Source organism: Geotrypetes seraphini, chromosome 17 (assembly GCF_902459505.1).
Source record: "Geotrypetes seraphini chromosome 17, aGeoSer1.1, whole genome shotgun sequence".
Classification (NCBI taxonomy): domain Eukaryota; kingdom Metazoa; phylum Chordata; class Amphibia; order Gymnophiona; family Dermophiidae; genus Geotrypetes; species Geotrypetes seraphini.
This window is the reverse complement of record NC_047100.1, coordinates 16,063,780-16,087,688: the sequence shown is the minus strand read 5'-3', so window position 1 is coordinate 16,087,688 and position 23,909 is coordinate 16,063,780. Positions and strand designations below refer to the sequence as shown.

General features: G+C 41.8%; 1 protein-coding gene across 2 annotated transcripts in view; it reads left to right on the top strand.

The window, feature by feature from the left end:
* The window catches only part of ARHGEF3 (Rho guanine nucleotide exchange factor 3), a 208,846-nt gene extending 186,905 nt beyond the window's left edge, over positions 1 to 21,941 (top strand). For both annotated transcript variants that reach the window (XM_033926553.1, XM_033926555.1), the window contains 4 exons: positions 2,864 to 3,121; positions 12,194 to 12,364; positions 16,910 to 17,096; positions 21,390 to 21,941. In XM_033926553.1, the coding sequence (XP_033782444.1) occupies positions 2,864 to 3,121; positions 12,194 to 12,364; positions 16,910 to 17,096; positions 21,390 to 21,739 (966 nt within the window). In that variant the 3' untranslated portion in view covers positions 21,740 to 21,941. The remainder of the gene's footprint in view (positions 1 to 2,863; positions 3,122 to 12,193; positions 12,365 to 16,909; positions 17,097 to 21,389) is intronic.
* The last annotated feature ends 1,968 nt before the right edge of the window (positions 21,942 to 23,909 follow it).

Sequence of the window (23,909 nt, the reverse complement as noted above, 5' to 3'; positions counted from 1 at the left end):
AAGCTGCTGAGTTTCTGCAGCTCATATAATTAAACATAATCTTCGTGGTTATGCATACTTATTTGCGCATATGTGGTTGCACAATTTTATAAAACCCATTTACCATGTGGAAAAAGTTTTATAAATGGCAACCCTGCCTTTGCCCCTCCCATGGTCTACCCATGTGGACACCCCCTTTATATTTACATTCTATGCCATTTACACACACTGTTACAGAAAAGTGCTTAGGTGTTTTGCTGTCAGTTGGGTGCATAATTATGCACTTAACCACAAAATTGACAGCATTCGATAAATGCGGGCATCCTTATATAGAATTGAGGCTTCTATCTGTGGGAAGGCTGTTTAGTGCTTCAAGGTAACATTGATGTTGCCCTAGTCCCAAAGACCTGACAAATCATTGGTGGAGAGGGGTTCTTCAAGAAACAAGGAAACTCATCAAGTGTGAAAATAGGATTTCAGAGCTCTTTAGTTACCATGGCACTTTGGCAATATGAGAATGGGAGATTAATTGCACAAGGAAGGACTGGGCAATGCTATGGGCAGAGTATTTTTACCTAGTCTGTGTCTGTCAGTAACTGCTAATTTGTTTCTTTGTTGGGAAAAGAAGAAAGCTTCCAGTGCTTGGAAAAACAGGAAATGGAAGACTCGTGCAGCATTTCTTCTTATATGTTTTTCTACAGGTTGCCAGCAGCAGTTCCTACAGGCTGCCGGCAGCTGACCTGGAAGCCTTCCCTCGGACGCAAAATGCAAACAACGTTAGAGGGAAGGCTACCAGATCAGCTATTGGCAGTGTGTAGGAACCATTGTTGGAGATCTGGAGAAAGACTATCCAGAGTCCTTCACTTCTGGGTGGGCGGACCAGGCCCGCCCTGTGGGTACATCCCTGCCTGAGATATAGTGGAGTCAGAGTGATACCAAAATCTGCAATAGAGTAGACACCCCTGAGGTGTGAGGAAGGACCCAGCAAAGCTTGAAGAATGGTCTGAAATTTGTGAGCTAAGATTTATTGCTAAGCAATGCAAGATCATGCATTTTGGGCTTCAAAAACCCGAGGGAATGGTACAGTTTAGAGGGTGAAGAACTTTTGTGCATGAAAGAGGAGCGGGAGTGGGGGTGGGAGGGGAAGAAGACTCTGAAGGCCTATGAGGGAGCATATTTAACAATGGTGGCTCTGTTTTAAAAAATGAACATCTTGTTTATTTTTCTTTCGTTACATTTCAACAATGAAATTAAATAGGAAATGCCATTAACTTTTCCGATTTTTTTCTTGTCAGCACATTCCTAATACATAGATTCACTATACCTTTTTGAAGAGGGCAAATAAGCCAATTTATTAGTGGTTTATTATTTACCTAGGTAAAGAGTTAGAAAGTTGCCCACTATAGGGGCAATTGAACAACTGACACCTCCATGTAGACTCCCTGAGGACCTGCAGTGAGAGCCTATTCTATAACATCTGGATGCCCAGATTCCATTCTAGAATCCTGGCATAATTCAGTATTGATATGTCTAACATGTGTATGCCATAGGCATAACTGCAGGTGCTTAAATGTGACAGAGATACACATTTGACAGTATTCTGTAAGCGACATGTGTAAGTTGGTGCCCTGCCCATCTATACAACCCTTGCATTTACGCACTATGCAACTTAGGTGTGCTGTTACAGAATAGTGCGGAGGCACCCTGCCTAGTTTATAGAATTGCCCTTCACAGGGCATCATTATACTGCATGATGTTCCTGGAACTTACACTTGCCTTTGCTCCACCATCATCCTACATTAATCTGGTGATTTCTAGGTATCTAGTGAGTGAAAAGATTATTTAAGGCTAACCTTGGGGGAGAGGCAGAGTGTGTGGTGCAGTGGTTGAAGCTACAGCCTCAGCACCCTGGGGTTGTGGGTTCAAATCCCGCGCTGCTCCTTGTGATCCTGGGCAAGTCACTTAATCCTCCATAGCCCCAGGTACGTTAGATAGATTGTGAGCCCACCGGGACAGATAGGGGAAATGCTTGAGTACCTGACTGTAAAACCGCTTAGATAACCTTGATAGGCGGTATGTAAAATCCTAATAGAACTTGAACTTGAACCATGCAGGGTTCTATGCCCCATGTTCAGCAAAATGCCATTAGGCTGCATTCCCTTTCATGTTGCTGCTGCTCCTTTCCAATGTTGTAAGCTCTCGTGCAGCAATGAACAGTTGCTTACTACGTTTCATTGGAGCAAAGAAGGTAAGAAGTATCGTTCTTTGCAATTTGGTCAATGGGAGAGCAGGGCTGGAAGCGCCAGCACTTTCAACCCACTCCTCCTGCCACTGGTTTTCTCCCTACTCTACCATTAAACAACTGATTTGAATGTCATGGGAAGAATAGCTACTGTTGACAGCTAGAGGAGTTATAAATACTAAAGACCCCACTTTCCTGCTGATGCAAGAAGCAGAGATGCAGCCTTTTAGTTAGGGATACAGGCACTGAGATTTGTTGGGGGGGGTATTGAGGATTAGGGATGTGGGATGCAGTGAGATTTGATGGGACAGTAAGGACTGATAGTGTGGAGAAGTCCCCTTTTCCTGTCTTCTCAGTCTCCAGGGGAACCTCCTCCCATCATCAGTTTCATGGTAAGGAAGGTCTACCCTGGGTGATTTGCCTTTGACCTTACGTTCCTCTAGGTTAGCCCTGAGACTAACAAACACGTATGACTGAGGTGGATAAAACAGAATCTCTACATTTATTCTCATTTACTGAAAAAGCAAGATTTTAGTTTTATTAATTAGTAGCCCATCTTCAAAAAGGACGCCAAAAATAGTTTTGTACAACAGACAACTACACTTCAAGTTGTGATGCCAGTATTTTGTTTCTTTTTCTTAGTTGCCGTGTTTGAACTCCTATGACAGCTACTGCAGCAACCAGGTGGCAGCTAAAGCACTGCTGGACCACAAGAAGCAGGACCACAGAGTGCAGGACTTCCTGCAGCGCTGCCTACTGTCTCCTTTCAGTCGGAAGCTAGATCTGTGGAACTTCCTAGACATCCCAAGAAGTCGGCTGGTGAAATACCCTTTGCTGCTAAAAGAAATACTGAGACACACCCCAAATGATCACTCAGACCAGCAACACTTGGAAGAAGCTGTAAGCACTCAGACCCATGCCTACTCTGCTATCTGCTGCCTTGGATGAATTTTTTCAAAAAGGGGGCATATAAATCCTAATCAATAATAATTAGGAGCCCTTCACTCAGCTGTGCTAAAAAGTGGCCTGCACCATTTTTAGGAAGTGGGATTTCTGTGTGCTGAGGCCACTTTTATAGTGCAGCTGTAAAATGGTTGCATTTTTTAAATTAATGGTCACAAGCTAATAACCAAATGAGCATGTGGCCCTTAACGCCACCTAAAATAGTAAGAGCTCCCATGCTAATCACATGCTAATTGGTTCGTGCATGTCAATGTAGCTACGCTAACAGATTAGCATGCCTACTCTCTGCCCTCAAAGATGTCCCCGTGCTAAAACATAAAATCTATTTTTTAGCACATGGGAAGTGTACGCCAATCTTAAAAATATGGCGGAATGCCTGAGTTTTGAATCCAATCCAATACTGTTCAAATTGTATTTCTTCGCATACCCCTTCATGAAGGCAGAGTTAGTGTCATCATCAAGTTGTGATGCTGGATCCCTTTTTAAAGGGAAGACTGTTTTAATAATATAGCACATGATAAAAATGGGCTTTTGCCACTTAAATTATTGAGTTTTTCAAGCATTGTGCATTCTTTGAATAAGAGACATGAAATATTTTGTATTAATAAAAGAAAAAAGAATCCTGATGGGTAAATAAACATATGAGGCCCAATATTTAAAGGGGTTTAACTGGGCAGGAGAGGATTCTGCCTGATTAAACCTTGCTGACTTGGCCAGCAGCTGATATTCATAGGCACTTAACCAGGCCGTGCCACTGAATATCTCCACCAACCGACCATTCCCTAACCAGCTAGGTTAGGGACAGTCCGGGGACAAAATTTGGTCTGAGCTACAACTTATCCAGTTAATGATGATGTTCGGTCTGCTAACTAGCTAAGTGCACAAAGACAGGAATAAAACTTCCTTAACTTTTCCCCTCCTTTACTAACGCATAGTGCGGGTTTTAGTGCCGGCAGTGGCGGTAACTTCTCCGACACTCATAGAATTCCTATGGGCGTTGGAGCAGTTACCGCCGCTAAAACCTGTGCTACGTGTAGTAAAGGAGGGGAGATTATGTTCTGAGTTAACCAGACACCAGTGTGAATATTGGCCACTGCCCGGTTAACTTCCAGGTTAACATATACCTGGCTATTCATTGCTGGGAGCTATGCATGCCCTGGCATTCCAAATCCAGGGTTGGGTCAGCCCGTGGCTGTGAGTTGCTTAGCACCATTTCTCTAATGATGAGCATTGACACAAAAGTATTCCTTCTATATGGCATCCATTTGGGATATTATTTGATCACTTCCCTTTTTAGTAATCTTTTGATGTGAATATTGCTTTTAATATATAGGCTCAGTTATATGTACATTGGAAAAACACATTAACCAAGGGGATATGCATAAAAACTAACCATAGAAAATTGGGAATATGTTGCACAGTAGAGACACCAAAGTGTAATGCATTGTAGTAATTTTAATTTAAAAATGTATTTCCTTATTTAGAAATATTGCAAAAAAAATAAAAATACTGGGATTGGTTTTTAGCCAGCATGGTAGAAACATAGAAACATGAGGGCAGATAAAGGCCAAATGGCCCATCTAGTCTGCCCATCCACAGCAACCGTTATCTCTTTGTCTCTCTGAGAGATCCCACACGCCTATCCAGGCAGTCTTGAATTCAGACACAGTCTCTGTTTCCACCACCTTTTCCGGGAGACACTTCCACGCATCTACCACCCTTTCCATAAAAAAGTATTTCCTCAGATTACTCAGGAGCCTATCGCCTCTTAACTTCATCCTATGGCCTCTCATTGCAGAGCTTCCTTTCAAATGAAAGTGACTCGACTCATGCACATTTATATTACGTAGGTATTTAAATGACTATCATATCTACCTCCTACCGCCTTTCCTCCAAAGTATACAGATTGAGATCTTTATTAAGTCTGTCCCCATACGCCTTATCATTAAGACCACACACCATTTTAGTAGTCTTCCTCTGGACCGACTCCATCCTTTTTATATCTTTTTGAAGGTGCGGCCTCCAGAATTGTACATAATATTCTAAATGAGGTCTCATCAGTCTTACACGGAGGCATCAATACCTTCTTTTTCCTACTGGCCATACCTCTCCCTGTGCAACCTAGCATCCTTCTAGCTTTCGCCGTCACCTTTTCAACCTGTTTGGCCACCTTAAGATCATCACATACAATCACACCCAAGTCCCGCTCTTCCATCGTGCACATAAGTTCTTCACCCCCTAAACTGTACCGTTCCCTCTGGTTTTTGCAGCCCAAATGCCTAGCCTTGCATTTCTTAGCATTAAATTTTAGCCTCCAAATTTCAGACCATTATTCAAGCTTTATCTAGGTCTATCTTCATGTTATTCACACCATCCGGCGTGTCTACTCTATTGCAGATTTTGGTATTATCCACAAAGAGGCAAATCTTACCCGACAACCCTTCAGCAACATCATTTATAAAATTTTAAAAAGAACAGGCCCAAGAACAGAAACCTTGAGGCACACCACTGGTAACATCCCTTTCTTCAGAGCAATCTCCATTGATCACTACCTCTGTCGCCTTCCACTCAACAGTTCCTGACCCAGCCCATCACTTTGGGACCCATTCCAAGGGCACTCAGTTTATTTATTAGACGTCTGCGTGGAACACTGTCAAAGGCTTTGCTAAAATCTAAATACACCACATCTAGTGCACATCCTCTATCCAATTCTCTGGTCACCCAGTCAAAGAAATTGATCAGATTTGTCTGACAAGACCTACCTCTAGTGAATCCACGTTGTAATCCATTCCAGAAACTTGACCATTCTCTGTTTTAAAAGTGTTTCCATTAATTTGCTTACCACAGAAGTCGAACTTACCAGCCTGTAATTCCCTACTTCTTCCTTACTTCCACTTTTGTGGAGAGGGACCACATCCGCCCTTCTCCAGTCCTCTGGTACCACTTCCGACTCTAGAGACTCATTGAAAAGGTCAGTCATCGGAGCTACCAGAACTTCTCTAAGTTCCTTCAGCACCCTCAGATGTACACCATCCGGCCCCATCGCTTGGTCTACCTTTATTTTGCTAGCTCCTCATGAACACAACCCTCTGAAAATTGATCAGGGTCTATTACTCCTCCATCCCTATTCACGTTTGTCTTCTGTGGTCCTGCTCCTGGCGCTTCAGCCGTGAACACAGAACAGAAATATTTGTTAAGCAATTCGGCCTTTTCTTTATTAGCTTCTACATATTCCTCCCCTTCACCTTGAGTCTTACAATACCACTTTTGCACTTCTTCCTATCACTAATGTATCTAAAAAATATCTTGTCTTCCCGTTTTACCATGTGTCAGCCATTTTTTCTTCCATTTGCATCTTTGCTTTCCTGACTACAAGACCAGCCTCTCTTAACTTTTCCAGATATTTTTGCCTGTCTTCCTCTTTCTGCGATCTTTTTTAGTTTATGAAAGCTAACCTCTCCTTACCTTATCAGCTACTATTTTAGAGAACCAAAGCGGCCTTCTTTTCCTCTTACTTTTACTTACTTGCCTCACAAAAAGGTTTGTTGCTCTTACAATCGCTCCTTTCAGTTTTTCCCATTGCATTTCCACTCCTTCCAGACATTCCCACCCAGACAATTCCTTGACGTAAACCTCCATCTGAACAAAGTTAGTTTTTTTAAAGTCTAGAACCTTTGCTTTTGAATGAGCCCTCTCTATATCCATCTTAATATTAAACCGTACCATGCAGTGATCACTGGATGCCAGATGATCACCCACTGTAACATCAGAAACACTTTCCCCATTTGTAAGCACTAAGTCCAGTATGACCTCATCCTGCGTGGGTTCCATTACCAACTGCTGGAACAGTGCTTCTTGTAGAGAACCCAGGATCTCCCTACTTCTAGAAGACCCCACAAGAGGGATACCCCAATCAATATCCGGCATGTTAAAATCACCTATTAGCAAGACTTCCCCTTTTTTAGATATATTCTGAATGTCTACTATTAAATCTCTATCTACTTCTTCCGTCGTGAAGGAGGCCTGTATATCACACCTTTGTAAATAATATTCATCATTCCCACTTTCCAAATTGATCCACAGTGCCTCTTCCTTGCCCTGCAGATCCTACAATTGTGTGGCTTTAATTTGATCTTTAACATATAATGCTACTCCCTCTCCTTTTCTTCCTACCCTGTCTTTCCTGAACAGATCATAGCCCGGTATAACTACATCCCAGTCATGGTTCTCCATAAACCACTTCTCTGTGATCACCACTATATCCAACTCCTCTTCTTCCATCACAGCTTCAAGATCCAGAATCTTGTTTCCAATACTTCGAGCATTAGTATTTACTGCTTTCCAGACATTGCCCCCTTTTCCCATCCATGTAGAGGTATTCAGTGATTTACTTACCTGAGGGCTTACACTCACCTGGGAGCTTTGATTACCCTGCCCCATCACTTCTAGTTTAAAGCCCTCTTCGGTAGATTAGCCAGCCTGCCGGCAAAGACACTTCTTCCCTTCTTTGATAGATGCACACCATCTCTGCTCAGCAGGCCTTGGAAAATCATCCCATGGTCCAGGAAGCCAAAACGCTCTCAATGACACCATCCATGTAGCCACGCTTTTATCTCCAGGATGCAAGTTTCTCTGCCCTGGCCTTTACCCTCTACAGAAAGGATGGACGAGAATACCACCTGCGCACCTGACTGGTTCACCTTCTCTCCCAGCCAAAGTCACTTTTGACACGTTCGCAGGGGTACTTGGCAGTATCGTTAGTGCCAATATGGATGAGCAGCATCAGATAGTAGTCATCAGGCTTGATGAGTTTCGGCATGCTCTCCGTAACATCTTGAATTTTGGCACCAGGTAGACAGCATACCTCTTGTGACAACATGTCTGGTCTGCAGATGGACGCTTCTGTACCCCTCAGAAGGGAATCGCCAACTACCACTACCTTATGCCTCCTAGTAGTCACGGATCCAGTAATTTTTTTTGATCTCAAGCTTTGGTCCTTCCTCTCCTTGGGATGCGCTCATCTCCTCCACTTCTAGAACAGCATACCGGTTCTTCAGTTCAAGGGCAATACAGAGAACACAATTCTCAAACAAGTTTCTTTTTATAACCTAAGGAAATAAACTAATGCCTTCTCAGGCCAGGATTCTAAAAAAACTGTGTTAAAAAGCGACAGTCTGCTAACACAGCCGTTCTGCTAGCGAATTAAAAACGAGTCATTCTCAAAAAAATGCTCATGTAAATGATGTTGGCGGAGAGTAGTGAAGACTCACAGCGCAGAAAAAACGCGAAAAGAACCCCCCCCCCCAAAAAAAAAAACAACAGTGGGAGAAATGTTCAATATCTGCTGCCTCCAACCAACAAGCAACCCCCCTGCAGCGGGAGAGATGCCCACTCTCTCCTCCTGCCTCCAATGCCCCCCCCTTTACCTCCATGTAGATGTCTTACCGGAGGGACACTGATTCCCTCCACCCAGCTGGCCCGATGCCTCAAAATGGTCCTTCCCCTCCCCGGTGCATCCTGAGGCTCTGATTGGCCCGCCGTGAGGGGGGGGGTTGTTTGTGGCAGGAGAGAGTGGGCATCTCTCCCGTTGGGGGGGAAAATTATTTGTGGCGGGAGAGAATCAGCATCTCTCCTGCTGCAAGGGGGGGTTCGCCACTGCAGGGGGGTTGTTTGTGGCGGGGGAGAGTGGGTATCACTCCTGCTGTGGGGTGTGGGGGGGTTGTTTGAGGTGGGAGAGAAATGGCATCTCTCCCGCTGGGGGGGGGTGTCACCGCAACTGCAGGGGAGGGGTGTTGTGATGCAGTTGGAGAGAATGGGCATCTCTCCCGCTGCTTCACAACATGACTTTCTAGCAGTCTCTGACACTGCAATGCCTGTACTGGCACCCCTGGACCCATTGCTTATTTTTGTCGCCAAAAGCCAACACCGCTTTTAGAAAATGGCTCGGCATTTTTTTAAGAATCCACCAGAGGGCTCATTTCAGTGTTGAAGAGCCCATTTGCATGTTGTTGTCGGACACTGCTAGAAAGCTCACTAAAGACATAATCCATTTTGATAATCCGCCACTGAAATGCATGCAGGCTAAACCGTCGGTACAGTTTAGCGACGGTGTTAAAGTGAACTAAGTATTGGGCAATCAAGCCATTGTGACATCAATGTTGAGGCTGGCTCTTAGGCATTGGTGGAATAAGGCACAATCTCAGCTCTGGTTACCAGAGACAAACTCTTCACACTTAGAGGGCGAATATATCAATGTGGGCTTCTATTAAAGATGTGTTATTTTACCACTAACTTGTGCTGTTTTAGCTGTGTCATTTTACATAATGAGATGTAATTACTAACAACTGGCAAAATAATACATCTTTAATAGAAGCCCATGTTTGATAACTTCTCATCTTAAATGGGTAAATTTATCTGTTTCATGCCTTAATGTGTTAGGTGCCATCGACTCGTGTTTAAGTCCTAGTAACTTGATGAATTACAGATTTAAAAAGAAATTGGTTTTGAGCTAGTCTGGGAAGGTCCTCCAGCATCATTCTGATAGTTGTTTTCAATGTGTTCAGCCTTCTGATTACAGGTCACCCTCTTCACCTGGTTCCTTCAATCATCGCAAGCATGATGTACTTCTCAAATAATCTTTCTCTTCTGACAGTGTGACTAAAATAAGACAGTCGTAACTTCATCATTTTGACTTTGAATGACATAGTCAGTTTGATCTCTTCTAGAATCGCGATTTGTTAGTTCTTCTGGTAATCCATGGTATGCATAAAATCCTTCTTCAGCACCAAAGCTCAAATGAGTCAGTCATTCTTCTTTCTGTCTTGTTTCTATAGTGTCCAGCTTCCATAATTGACCACTGAGAAAATGAGTGCGTGGGCAAGTCTGATCTTTGTTTAGAGTGTTATTTCCTTGCTTTTGAATACTTTGTCAAGAGCCTTCATTGAAGAGTGACCAAGTGCTATTTTGCAGAGTATTTCTTCCATGCTAGTTACTTTTTGGTTTATGAAAGAGCCCAGGAGATTAAAATCTTTTACAGCTTCTATCACCTTCAAGCTCAAAATCTTCATCATTTTTCTTGTTCATGATCTTCGTCTTGTTTATGTTCAGTTCTAATCCCATGTTATGACTTTCGGCTTTGACTTTTCTCAGTAGATAAAGCATGTCTTCTTTGCTCTGATGATGAGTGTTGTATCATCTACATAGCACAGGTTGTATATATTTCAGCCACCAACTTTGAAACCTTAATATCGCATCTAAATGGAGTGTTTCTGTCTTCCCCTCCAATGCTCCTCTCTAGCCCAGCTACTTATTATCTGGATAAAATCTAGCTAGATTTATGTAAACAGACCATTTTTGTTTGGATAACATTAGGGCCTGATATTCACAAAATGCTGAACTTCTAAATAATAATAATAACTTTACTTTTATATACCGCAATATCACAAGCAGTTCAGAGCAGTTTACAGAGGATGAGACTATATACAGACAGCAATATTACAAAAAAACTTACAAAATTACATTAGCTTGGTAAGATTAATCAAATTTTTCCTGAAAATGTTTTAGATGTACATTAAGGCAGAAATGTAATCGGAGAAATTCATCAAAGAGATAAGTTTTGATTGACTTCCTAAAAGTTTGTTAAGAAAAAAATGTTTGAGATAAAGTTGGTTAAACATTTATTCCATTTGCATGCTTGGAATGATAATGTTCTATCGAGGAATCTTTCGTAGATAGAGCCCTTCAAGGATGGGAAAGTGAACAAGTAGGCACTACATGTACAAGTTGTGCCTGGAAATGTGAAATGATGAGATAGATAGATTGGGGATGAACCTGTTATGGTTTTGAAGCAAAAACAAGCAAACTTAAAAATAACCCTTGCTTATATACCTCCTAAATTGTGCCCTATTTTCAACCAAACTTATGAGCATAACTTTCGGTTGGGCAAGTCACTCAATCCTCCATTGCCCCAGGTACGTTAGATAGATTGTGAGCCCACTAGGATTGATAGGGAAAATGATTGAGTACCTGATTGTAAACCGTTTAGATAACCTTGATAGGCGGTATATAAATACCTAATAATAATAATCACAAACTTAGCTTAGGAGCCTAAGTTATGCTTTCCAGTTTAGGCCTACAAAGAGAGAACAAGTAGGGAGTGTGATAGAACATGTCAACCTTGGGACAAACAATCTTTTATTTCCATAAATTCAAAATAGATACAGAAACACATGAACAAAAACATGTATTCAAGTCCTGTGAGTGTGATGTCCTTATTTAGAGGACCCGACATGGTCTCCTTGTTGATTTCATCCTTTGGTTTTTCCATGAGCCTTGCATATTTATTTTCTAGAGCCTGGTATGTGCTCTCAGTCTTTTTAAAGACTTCTTATATTCGTATTTCCAGCACTGGAGTTGACACCTAGTGGTATATTCTTTTCAGACCAGTAGACACACTCCTGAGCCAGGCCTCCATCTGGGGCCCGAAATACGGACTGTGTTGGGTCATCGACTGGATCCTCTAAATAAAGACATCACACTCACAGAGCTTGTATACATGGTTTTATTCATGTGTTTCTGTATCTATTTTGAATTTATGGAAATAAAAGATTGTTTGTCCCAAGGTTGATGTGTTATATCCCACTCCCCACTTGTTCTCTCTTTGTTGGTTTTTACGTGGAGTTTCTGTTCCTTTTACCTTGTTTTCTTTCAGTTTAGGCCTGCCATTAATTTGCCTAAATTTATGAGCCTAGTAACTAAAGTAGTGTATTAGAACAAACTTTGGTATGCTATCAATTAGCTAACAGGATATTCTAGTAAATCTGGTCGAAAATTCATTGGCTGTCTCCATCAGTATCTCCATCTTACTTTTTTAACACTTCAGTAGTTTTATAATTGTAGACATAATATCATCTACCAGCTGTAAAATATGCAACTTGATTAACTCTTTTTAAATAATATTACTAACTATATAACTAGATATTTTATTTTATTTTCATGCTGTCTTCCCAGATTAACATTGTCCAGGGGATAGTGGCAGAAATCAACATAAAGACAGGTGAATCTGAATGTCAGTATTACAAGGAAAGACTTGTTTATCTTGAAGATGGCCAAAAAGATCCATTGATTGATAACTGTCGAGTACTATGCTGTCACGGTGAACTGAAGAACAACAGAGGATTGGTAAGAAGTTGATACTTCAGTGTTGTTTGTTTTACTCTGTCATTTTCTTTAAATATTTTTTTTCTATTTCCGTTATGATAATGTCTTTCTGCTCTGCATAGACATTGAAAGAGGGTCAGCCCTTCTTCTTTAAATATTAAGGTTTTCTCAACAAACTTTCAATTCAGAGGTCAGTGCAAACAGAATTCAAAACTTTAGAAACTACACTGGAAGAGGCATGGGAAGTACATCTTCTAAGGATACCAATAAAAAAAATACTAACAAGACAGGATAAACAGAAACCAATTCTGAAATAGCCTCCAAATTATTGAACATGTCTTCAAACAATCCTACTACAATGCTTACTATTGGAACAACACACATGAAAAAAAACCACAACTGGATGCAATAGCCTACTACACCGCCGCAACGTAAGAACTACCAATCTCTTGCCTTGGTTTACCGAAAACCTACTAGCTGAAAAACAATCTTGCTGAAGACTTGAGAGGCAATGTCAAAAGAGCAACCTACTAGAACACAAAACAGTTGCAATCAATCAATAAATACAAATTCAATATTGCTGAAGCCAAAAACCCACTATGCTCACAAAATAGAAAACAACAATTTTTATATCAAAAATCTTTCGCCTATCCAAAATTAATTAAATGTTCAATGGATAAAGCCTTCTTTCTTATTTTGCTGAATCTTTCTGCATTCGGCTAGTAGCGCTATAGAAATGATAAAACATTGCTGAATTCTTGTTTAGATCTCTGTTAAGAAGTATAGGCTTGCTCTGACACTTAGCTCCCCCCATCCCCCTTTATTCTTACTATCATTTTTATCAATGTGAGTTTCCTTTAAGCCAGGTTATTTTATTGTTAGCCTGGGATAGTAGTAACTAGGTCTAATTGCATAAAAATGGGGCAAGTATTAAAATAGTACAAGTTAGTGTATAACCTGTCTTTAACGGTAACTCACATTGATAACCCCCCCTAAATTTTAATTCAGATATATTGTCAGTGGGTATTTGTACATATTCTACAATGGCTTTTCTGAAAGAATGCCTCTGATAGCTACAAGGTACACCACAGAATCCTTTGAATGAGTGATTTTGGTTAAGTTATTATTTATATAGGGGCCCTTTTACTAAAGCTTAGTAAAACAGTCTGCGTTAAATGATAAGAAATCCATTATATACCTATGGGCTGCTTAGAATTTAGTTCACGCTCTATGCTTTAGTAAAAGGGACCAATTGTTATTTTGTATAACACTGCACATGCATACAATATTATTGTCTTAGAGTACTTAAAATTTTACATTTTAGCATAGGGAATTAAAGCTATTTGCTCAGTCACTGTTAATACCAGAGTGAAGAATTAAACTCAAGTTTTCCAATGTCTTATAAACATAGAAACATAGAAGATAAAGGCCATAGCCCATCAGGTCTGCCCACTCTACTGACCCACCCCCAAGTCTACTATCCTAGGGATCGCACTCCTGGTGACAGGTTCCCTTTGCTTAACCCTCTAAGGGATCCCACATGGGCATCCCATTTGCTCTTAAATTCTTGCACGCTGTTTGCCTCGATCACCTGCACCGGGAGCTCGTTCCAAGGATCAACCACTCTCTCGGTGAATAAATATTTCCTGGTGTCGCCATGAAATTTCCCGCCCCTGAGTTTGAGCAGATGCCCTCTTGTGGCTGAGGGTCCTTTGAGAAAGAGAATCTCTTCTTCCATCTCGATATGGCCGGTAATATACTTAAATGTCTATGTTCTATGCTACTAAGGTGCTCTATCAGTTATGTACAATTGAATGAAATCAGTGATTCTCAAACCAGTCTTGGGGATCAGCAACGAGGGTCCCTGAAAACAACAGGGCAGGTGGTCTGCAAAATCCAAGATGGTAGTCAAAACAGCAGATCAACCGAAGTGAAGTAATCAAAGTCAGTTTATGGTTGTGGAGACACAGAACACATACAAACCCCCCCCCCTCAGACCATGTTTTGCCCACGCAAGGGCTGCAAAAGCAGTTTTTAGTGCTAGATGCTCATAGGAACTCTGAGTGTCGGAGCAGCGCAGAGCATTCAACGCGCCGGCTGGTGCTAAATCCGTTTGTGTGGTTTTGTAAAAAAAAAAAAAAGGGGGAGGTTAAGTTAAATGCCTAAATTTAGGTGTCTCTTATAGAATTTCCATAGCCTTATATGCTAGGTTATAGGGGTCAAAAAACAAGGAACAAAAATGTATTTTAAAAAAGGCAACCTCCTCCCAATAAAAATGAATTAAAAACCATCAAATTATGCTGGGAATCACCTAAAAATGCTAATAAAGTGTAAAAGAACTAAAAAAAAAAAATCCTAAACTTTTTTTCAAGCTGTGCTGCTGAGCAGTGTGAACTAAATGCTGAGCTGCCCATAGGAATAAAATGAGTGGCTCAGCATTTAACTCACACTGCTTGGCAGAGTGGCTTGATAAAATGGGGGGGAGGTATTCAGTTTTGCATTATTTATTTCATTAGCAGCAGCTTACCGTATTTTCACGTAGATAACGTGCACCCGTGTAAAACGCGCACACGGGTATAGCGCGCGGGAAACCGACATATATGTAAAAAAAAAATGTATATACCGCGCACACCCGTATACCGCGCATGCTGCCCCGACTCTCCCGTCGCCGCCCAACTCTCCATTCGCCCGTCCCGACTCTCCTCTGGCCACCCCGACTCTCCTTTCCCCCGCCTCGACTCTCCTCTCCCCCTTGAAGTCCTGTCCCCACCCTGAAAGCCTGATGCCCCCCCCCGACGTCCGATTCACCCCCCCCACAGGACAGCTCGCACCCCCACCCCGAAGGACCGCTCACACGCACTCCCACCTGCACCCGCACCCCCACCCTGAAGGACCGCTCGCACCCTCACAGCCTCCTGACCTCCCCCCTCATCATGTAGAAGCTCCTACCGGTGTCCTGCTGCTTCCTCTTGGCGGTCCCGGCCCTACTGTGAGCCCTGCGTCTGCGCTGCTTCGTCTTCCGGCGGTCCCACCCTTTCTCTGACGTCAGACGTCAGAAAGGGCGGGACCGCCGGAAGACGAAGCAGCGCAGATGCAGGGCGCACAGAAGGGCCGGGACCGCCAAGAGGAAGCAGCAGGACACCGGTAGGAGCTTCTACATGATGAGGGGGGTGGTCGGGAGGCTGTGGGGGTGCGAGCGGTCCTTCAGGGTGGGGGTGCGGGTGGGAATGCGTGTGAGCGGTCCTTTGGGGTGGGGGTGCGGGTGCGTGCGAGCGGTCCTTTGGGGTGGGGGTGCGAGCGGTCCTGCGGGGGGGTGAATCGGACGTCGGGGGGGGGGGGAACTATGTAAAAAAAAATTTGTAAAACGCGCTCACGCGTATAACACGCAAGGTTATGCACGGTTTGTAAAAACCGTGTATAACGCGCGTGTTATATGCGTGAAAATACAGTATATTCTCTTATTTAATTTTTATGGGAATAGTCTATGGGTTTTTTGAGATTGTCTATAGACTAATTTTGTGCAAATTATGCAATGATATCAAATTGTGGATTTAAAATTGTCATATTTAAATGCATTTTTTATACTGGTTTTCCACATTTTTTGATTAGTGATTCTGGCTCTCCAGAGCGATATAATTCAGGTTATGAGGTTTTTGTTTACTTTTGAGACTGTTTTTTTTTTTAAATTGTTTTCACAATATTTTTAAGCTCCCAGAGGTCAAATTTTTTTAAAGTTTTTTTTTACACTTTCTAAGCATTTCCTACATGATACTCAGTATAATTTGATAATTTTTTATTAATTTTTATTGGGGTTTTTGGCTTTTATAATACATTTGGATGCCTTGCCCTATGACGCCTCTAAAAGACTATGGATTTCAGTACAAGCAGCTTGCTGCTGTCTCTGATTGGGGAGCACTGCCATCTTTAGGAATGTAATGGTAAAGATGATTATTTTGTTTTTGTCCATATTGGATGGAGTTATGTCTCCTTTGATTTAATAGTAGAGCACTGCCTTCTCTAATCTTAAATTCAGTTTTTTAGTTGCCACCTGGCTTGGCTGGTGATGCTGGTTTTAGATACCAGCTGGGTATGTACTCTCATTTTGTCTTTTTTTTGTTTGTTTCAAACAATTTTTATTGATGCTAGCAAGGAACAAATCCAATAAGGGATAACAGCCAACAGAGATACAAATAGTAATAGTTCTGCCTCCCAGAATAATTCTGATGTAACTATACCCGCCTAAGAATAGGAGGGGGTCAGGGGAGATTTAGCAGAAATATTGTTCACTTTCCTCTCTACTGGTTCTTGTGATCAGTATCCTAGCTCCAAATAAACAGGCTTTTCAGCACATTTTCTTCTGTGGCTCAAACACACTGCTGGAGCTGAGCCACTTCAGTAATTATTGGTGAAGCAGAGACTACATCTTTACCCTCCATATAACAAAGGGAACTAGCTTCTCAGTAGATTCTCTGAATACCATTATGTGATAATCTGTTTTAAAAAAAACCCTTAAAGACTTATTTGTTTTCGTTTTACATGTTAACTTTTTTTTTCTCTCCATAACAGAAATTGCATGTTTTCCTGTTCCAAGAAGTGCTGGTCATTACTCGGGCTATTACTCAAAATGAGCAGCTCTGCTACCAGCTGTACCGACAGCCTATTCCAGTGAAAGATCTTGTACTAGAGGATTTACAAGATGGAGAGGTGCGATTAGGTGGCTCTCTACGTGGTGCCTTCAGCAATAATGAAAGAAGTATGAAAACAGATTTTCTATGATTTATATTCCCCATATTTTCTAATATATTCCTTTATATTACATTTTCCCACCAACAAATGATAGGCTGTAGCAATTAAATTTTTATGATCCCAATTAATTTGTACCCAAAATGTTTGGTTAACAGCAATGTCCCGCAAACTTTGTTGAGCTGTGCTACACTAAACGTAGCTGCTGTGGCTCGAGGTATCCCATGCGTGAAGGCCTTCCAGAAGGGCCCTGAGCCGCTAGTGGGGGGTGCTGGCAGAGATGTGCGGAGAGGAGAGGCACTGGCGCTGGCTGATGCTTCTGATCCCCATTTACTCCTCGATATGCTGTCCTCAGTGTAATTTGAGGGTTCTGTTCTCTCCTGGTTTTCTTTCCAGGCCATGTCCAGACACTTTCAGTGTATGCAATGGTGGACCCTCCTCTACTGCTTTCCCACTATCGGTGGACCTCTCCTTTTCTCCCTTTATACTCCCTCCCTCAGTGTACTGATCTCCTCCCATGGTTTTCAGTATCATTTCTATGCTGATGACTTCCAGATCTACCTCTCTACACCAGATATCTCTACAGGAATCCAGGCCCGATCTCAGTCTGCCTGTCTGATATTGCCGCCTGGATGTCGCACTGCCATCTAAAACTGAATATGGCTAAATAAAGCTACCTCCCCCCCCCCCCATTTTCTATTTCTGTGAACAACTCTCTCCTTCTCCCTGTCTTGTCAGCTCACAAACTCAGGGTCATCTTTGACTCCTCTCTTTCCTTCTTTGCTCAGATTCAACAAACTGCTAAATTAGTTGCTTCTTCTATAATATTACCAAAATCCAACCTCTCCTTTCCCAGCATACTACTAAAACCCTTATTCACACGCTCATCACCTGTTCCTTAGACTACTGCAACTTGCTTCTCTCAGGTTTTCCACTCAACCATCTCTCTCCCCTTCAGTCCATTCCAAATTCTGCTACATGACTTATATTCTGCCAGAGCCACCATACTCACATTACTCCTCTCCTGAACTTACTTCATTGGCTCCCCATCCATTTCCAATACAGTTCAAACTCCTCTGACAAGTGCATTCACTCTGCAGCCCCTCAATCTCTCCTCAGTTATCTCCCCCCATGCTCCCCCCCCCCCCTGTGAACTCTGTCCCTCTTATCTGTACCTTTTTCCTCCACTGCCAACTCCAGACTCCGTCCCTTCTGCCTTGTTGCACAGTATGCCTGGAACAGACTGCTTGAGTCATTACGCCAGGCTCTGTCTTTAGCAGGATTTGAATCCAAGCTAAAAAGCCCCCTTTTTTAGGCTGCTTTCAACTCCTAACTCCCACTCACCATAAGATACCTATGTCCATCCTATCATTCTCTCTGCAAGAAACTCCTGAACCCCTATATGTCCTGCCTGTCCAAATTAGATTGTAAGCTCTTCAGAGCAGGGACCATCTATTACATTTATGTACAGCACTACATATGCTTTTCAGCACTAAATGGTAAATAGTAATAAGAACATAAGAATAGCCTTACTGGGTCAGACCAATGGTCCATCAAGCCCAGTATCCCATTCTCACAGTGGCCAATCCAGGTCACTAGCACCTGACCAAAACCCAAGGAGTAGCAATATTCCATGCTACCGATCCAGGGCAAGCTTTCACTTCCCCCATGTCTTTCTCAATAGCAGACTATGGACTTTTCCTCCAGGAACTTGTCCAAACCTTTCTTAAAACCAGCTACGCTATCCGCTCTTACCACAACCTCTGGCAACACGTTCCAGAGCTTAACTATTCTCTGAGTGAAAAAAAAATTTCCTCCTATTTAAAAGTATTTCCCTGTAACTTTATCGAGCGTCCCCTAGTCTTTGTATTTTTTGACGGAGTGAAAATTCGGTCCACTTGTACCCATTCTACCCCACTCAGAATTTTGTAGACTTCAATCATATCTCCCCTCAGCCTTCTCTTTTCCAAGCTGAAGAGCCCTAACTGTTTTAGTCTTTCCTCATACGAGAGGAGTTTCATCCCCTTTACCATCTTGGTTGCTCTTCTTTGAACCTTTTCTAGCGCCACTATATCTTTCTTGAGATAAGGAGACCAGAATTGAATAAAATATTCCAGATGAGGTCGCACCATGAAGCGATACAGGGGCATTATAACATTCTTAGTCTTGTTAACCATCCCTTTTTTTTATAATTCCTAGCATTCTGTTTGCTTTTTTGGCCGCCACCGCACATTGGGCAGAAGGTTTCCTTGTATTGTCTATGATGACACTCCAGATCCCTTTCTTGGGTGCTAATCCCCAAGGTGGATCCTAGCATCTGGTAGCTGTGATTCAGGTTATTCTTCCCAATGTGAATCACTTTGCATTTGTCCACATTAAATTTCATCTGCCATTTGGATGCCCAGTCTTCCAATTTCCTAAGGTTCACCTGCTATTTTTCACAATCCGCATGCGTTTTAACAACTTTGAACAGTTTTAAGTGTCATCTGCAAATTTAATCATCTCACTCGTCATTCCAATTTCCAGATAATTTATAAATAAGTTAAATAGCACTGGTCCTAGTAGTAGTAATTAGAGAATGACACAGTGACAAAATTAATCACCGTCCCCGCGGATAACCGCGGGAAACCATCTTCATGTCGGAGAGGTGATAAGACAGAGTACAATTCTGGGGTTCAAAAAGGGACTGGATGACTTCCTGGAAGCGAAGGGGATAACAGGGTACAGATAAAGGTTTACCTTACAGGACATTGAGCGAACAGGGTATGGACATTTTAGGTTAGGTAGGGAACACTTACAGGTCATGGACCTGGGGGGCCGCCGTGGGAGCGGACTGCCGGGCCCGATGGACCCCTGGTCTGACCTGGCAGAGGCAATGCTTATGTTCTTTATGTTCTTATGTCATTCTTTAAGGAGAGAGGGAAGAATCAGAGTATGAATGGCCACAACCATTGACCCTCAAGCTTTGCTTTGAAGAATGCTGGTGTAGAAGGACTGAGGTTGAAATAGACACTAGAAAATGACATGGGATTATTTCCCGCGGTTATCCGCGGGGACGGGGACGGTGATGAATTTTGTCACCGTGTCATTCTCTAGTAGTAATAGCATTATGGAGGAATAATAGTGTAGTAATTACAGCAGTAGGCTGACAACCAGGAAAGTACGGTTCAAATCTTTCATTGCTGCAACCTTGTGATCTTGGGCAAATCACATAAGGGTCCTTTACTAAAGCCAATACAGGCAAATGGGCATTAGTGGTCCAAAGGGATAAATAAGCTGTGCAGCATATAGCACATGCTTAGCTTTTGAAAAAGGGCCCCCCTTAGCCTTCCATTGTCTCAGGTAGAAATTTTCCAGTCAATATTCAGCTGATTTCAGTCAGCATTTTTTTTTTTTTTTGTCCACCAGCCAAATTAGGCCCCGCTATTAAATGCCAGACCATGTCCAGGCACTGGCATTGAATATCTGGTAGATCTTATGCAGGTCCCAGCTAATATTCAGCTAGAAGCAGGTCCTCTCCCCATAATTTCCATACCACCCTACCCTCTAAAAATCACAGCTGAACAAAGTACACCTAAATATTTTGTTGTTTAATTATGAATTTAGTATGAATTTAGGTGAATTTACTTACCCCATATCAAAAAGCTCTGTATTCTACACATCCGTCCCAGAATTTTCATTTGTCATACTACAAAACAAATAAACATATATTCAAATTCTAGTGTCATCTTAATAATAGCAACACAAAATCCTTCCACTGCTAGATTTCGTGAAGGAACATAAAAACCTGCACATATTCACTCATAAACTAGCAAACAGAATCCATGGATAGCAGACCAGTAACATGTTCAGTTGGGCCTGGAGGCAGCAATTATTATTGGGGGTAGTAGGAAAACGAAGTAGGGACCAGTTACAGGGATTTCAAGAACCTGACTCTCAGGATTGTTGGTCTTCCCAGCTTGCAGGCAGTGATGGTTATAAAGGAACCAGAGGTTTGCTGTCTGCACCAAATTTTGTGACACACCTCCCATCTATTGGACACACCAGTTGACCATCACTGGTACCAGCCATATTTAGAAATTAAACAAGTTCTCCTTAATAGCAGCATACAACACCAGCTGCAGTCATCAAATTGACCCAGGCAAGTTTTCTAAAACCATTCTATGAGTTACTAGAGAAATACTTACCACTGAAGTAATAGTTTAAGAGTAGTGTCATGAAGTAATGTGATAAATCTCCATCAACATTGCATACCAAAACTAAATATTCAGAAACCATTAATGTCATCTTTTGGTTCTTGCAGTTAAAAATTTCTTCAGAGTGAGCTTCAGAAGTGGATCTCAAAGTCAGTCTCATTCTTTGCAAGCCAGTGACACTTTCAACAAACAACAGTGGCTTAACTGTGTTCGACAGGCCAAAGAAGCCGTCTTGTGTTCAGCAGGAGAGGTTGGCACATTGTATTCAGAAGGGCATTTTCTCATTTCTACAAATGTGAGCACAGAATTACAGCATGAGACAAAGTCAGAGCAAATGGACCATTCAGACAGCATGTCAGACTGTAGCATGGACACTAGTGAAGTCAGTGTGGACTGTGAACAAATGGAGCAAATAAACTCTTGTGAAAATGATAAACAGATAGAAAGCACCGTTTGACAGAAATCTTGCACTTCATACAAGTGAACCTGTGTCATACCTGTACAGTATTTGCATTCCATAAATGGAACAATTTAGAAAAGCACTTTGTAAACATGTTATGATGGTGTCAGCCCAGTTTTTTTGGTATTTCTTCTATGAACTCTTGTACTGTAACTGTCAGTTATGTTATCTAAATTAGAATCTTTGCCATTACTAAGCATCTTGGTGGATGAAAGCGGTACTTTACTAATAACTTATATAGCCCTGCTCTTTAATTAGTTTGACTTTATATTACATGAGGGATATTTCTGTTTTATTGTGCTCTTTCATTCTTACAAATGGCAGCTGAAAATCTCAATTTGATATAATGTTTGAACTGGGGTACTAGAGAGAGCTCGGGGGAAAATATTCATAAAAGTAGATAAGAAAAGATTTTACAATATATGAGGGTAAATCAAAAAGTAAAGGCAAAATACATTTAATGGATTTAATAGAAGGAACTGTGAGCAATTGAACATATCGCTATTCTACATAGTCCCCATGCAAGATGATGCATTTGTTGTATCGTTCAACTAGCCTGCAGAGAAGAGGTTTTTCGGCTACTCCCGACGCCAGGTGAGCACTGCTTCCTTTACTTCATCATCAGAGGTGAATCTACGACCTTGCAGCGTCTCCTTCAGTGGACTGATGTGATAATCGCTAGACACCAGATCTGGGTGGTAAGGAGAATGTAGAAGATGTTCAAACCTAAGCTGTTGAACTGTCTCTTCTGTTGCTGCTGCTGTATGAGGACGTGCATTCTCATGGTGTAGCAAGACTATTTTGGACAACATTCTTCTTTTGCTGTGAATTGCAAGTTTAAGTTCATTTTGCAGCAATGCACAGTAATTTTCACGATTTGCCCATGTTCTTGGAAAGGAGCTAGAATAAGCCCCTTCGTATCCTTAAAGAAGGTTAACATGATGTTTTTGGGAGGAAGGCCATTTGAATTTCGTCTTCACTGGAGAAGACGGACTTCTCCATTCAATGTTTTGTCTTTTGCTCTCCGGGTCGTAATGATACACCCTTATCTTGTCACTGGTGAAGTTCTCTCCAGAATACTCGGATCTTCTTCATACCATCTCAGGAACTGGGATGCAACCGCCACACAGATCAGTAAGCTCTTTGGGAACCCATCATGAGCAGACTTTCCTGTATCCCATCATCATGCATTATGGTAAATGCAGATACATAGCTGGTATCCAAATTTGCAGCCAACTGAGGCACTGTTATCCGTCAGTCTTCTCTAATCAAGGCATCCACCCTGTCAAAGTACTCGTGTGTGTGTGTGTGATGATGTTGGGTGACCAGAACGACCTTCATCGGTTACACCTGTTCTCACTTCAAACCTTTTTACCTACTCTCAGACCTTTCATTGATTCATGTTCTATGTCCATTCTGAGTCAGTATCCGACGGTGAATCTCCCTGTGCCCAAAGAAAATGCACTACTGCGCGGTGTTCGATGGTGCAATCTTGCAACGGAGTGTCCATGTTTCTGACCTTGTGGCTGCCACACGACCTAAAGGTTGAGTGCTGCACTGTGCATGGATGAACTATCCAACAGGCAATGTACGAGTAAATATGTTGCATTTTACTAGCTCTGTTAAGATTATCGCTTAATTTAACAAATGCCTTTAATTTTTGATTCACCCTCGTAATATCTCAGAATAGAATGTGCTAGATCCTGTGGTAAGAGATTGCGAATTGACCCATTTTTGCAAACATCTAAGGGAGTTATTAGTAAAAATTAGCATATTGCACTGTATGACAGACCCACAGTTAGTGGCATATTAATGGATAATTATCAGAATATGCCTTTCTATCTAAAAATATGTGAATTTTAAACAATATTAAATATTAATATGTTGGGCATTTAAACATGTTAAGGGAATTCCCATTTTATCATCTATAACTTACATTATTCTAGCATATATAGAACTTGAAAGAAATGAATGGAACACTTCCTAGTCAATATATTTCTTTCTTATGACCTCAGTAACTTATAAAGCACCGATTAATGGAAGCTAAGAGGTTGTTTCCTAAGCTTCATTAAGCAGCAAGTATAGATTTTACTGCATGGTAGCCATTAGCTAGTGGGGTGTGGATATTTCAGGGATAATGTAGAATGGAGCAGTGGAATAGCAATGG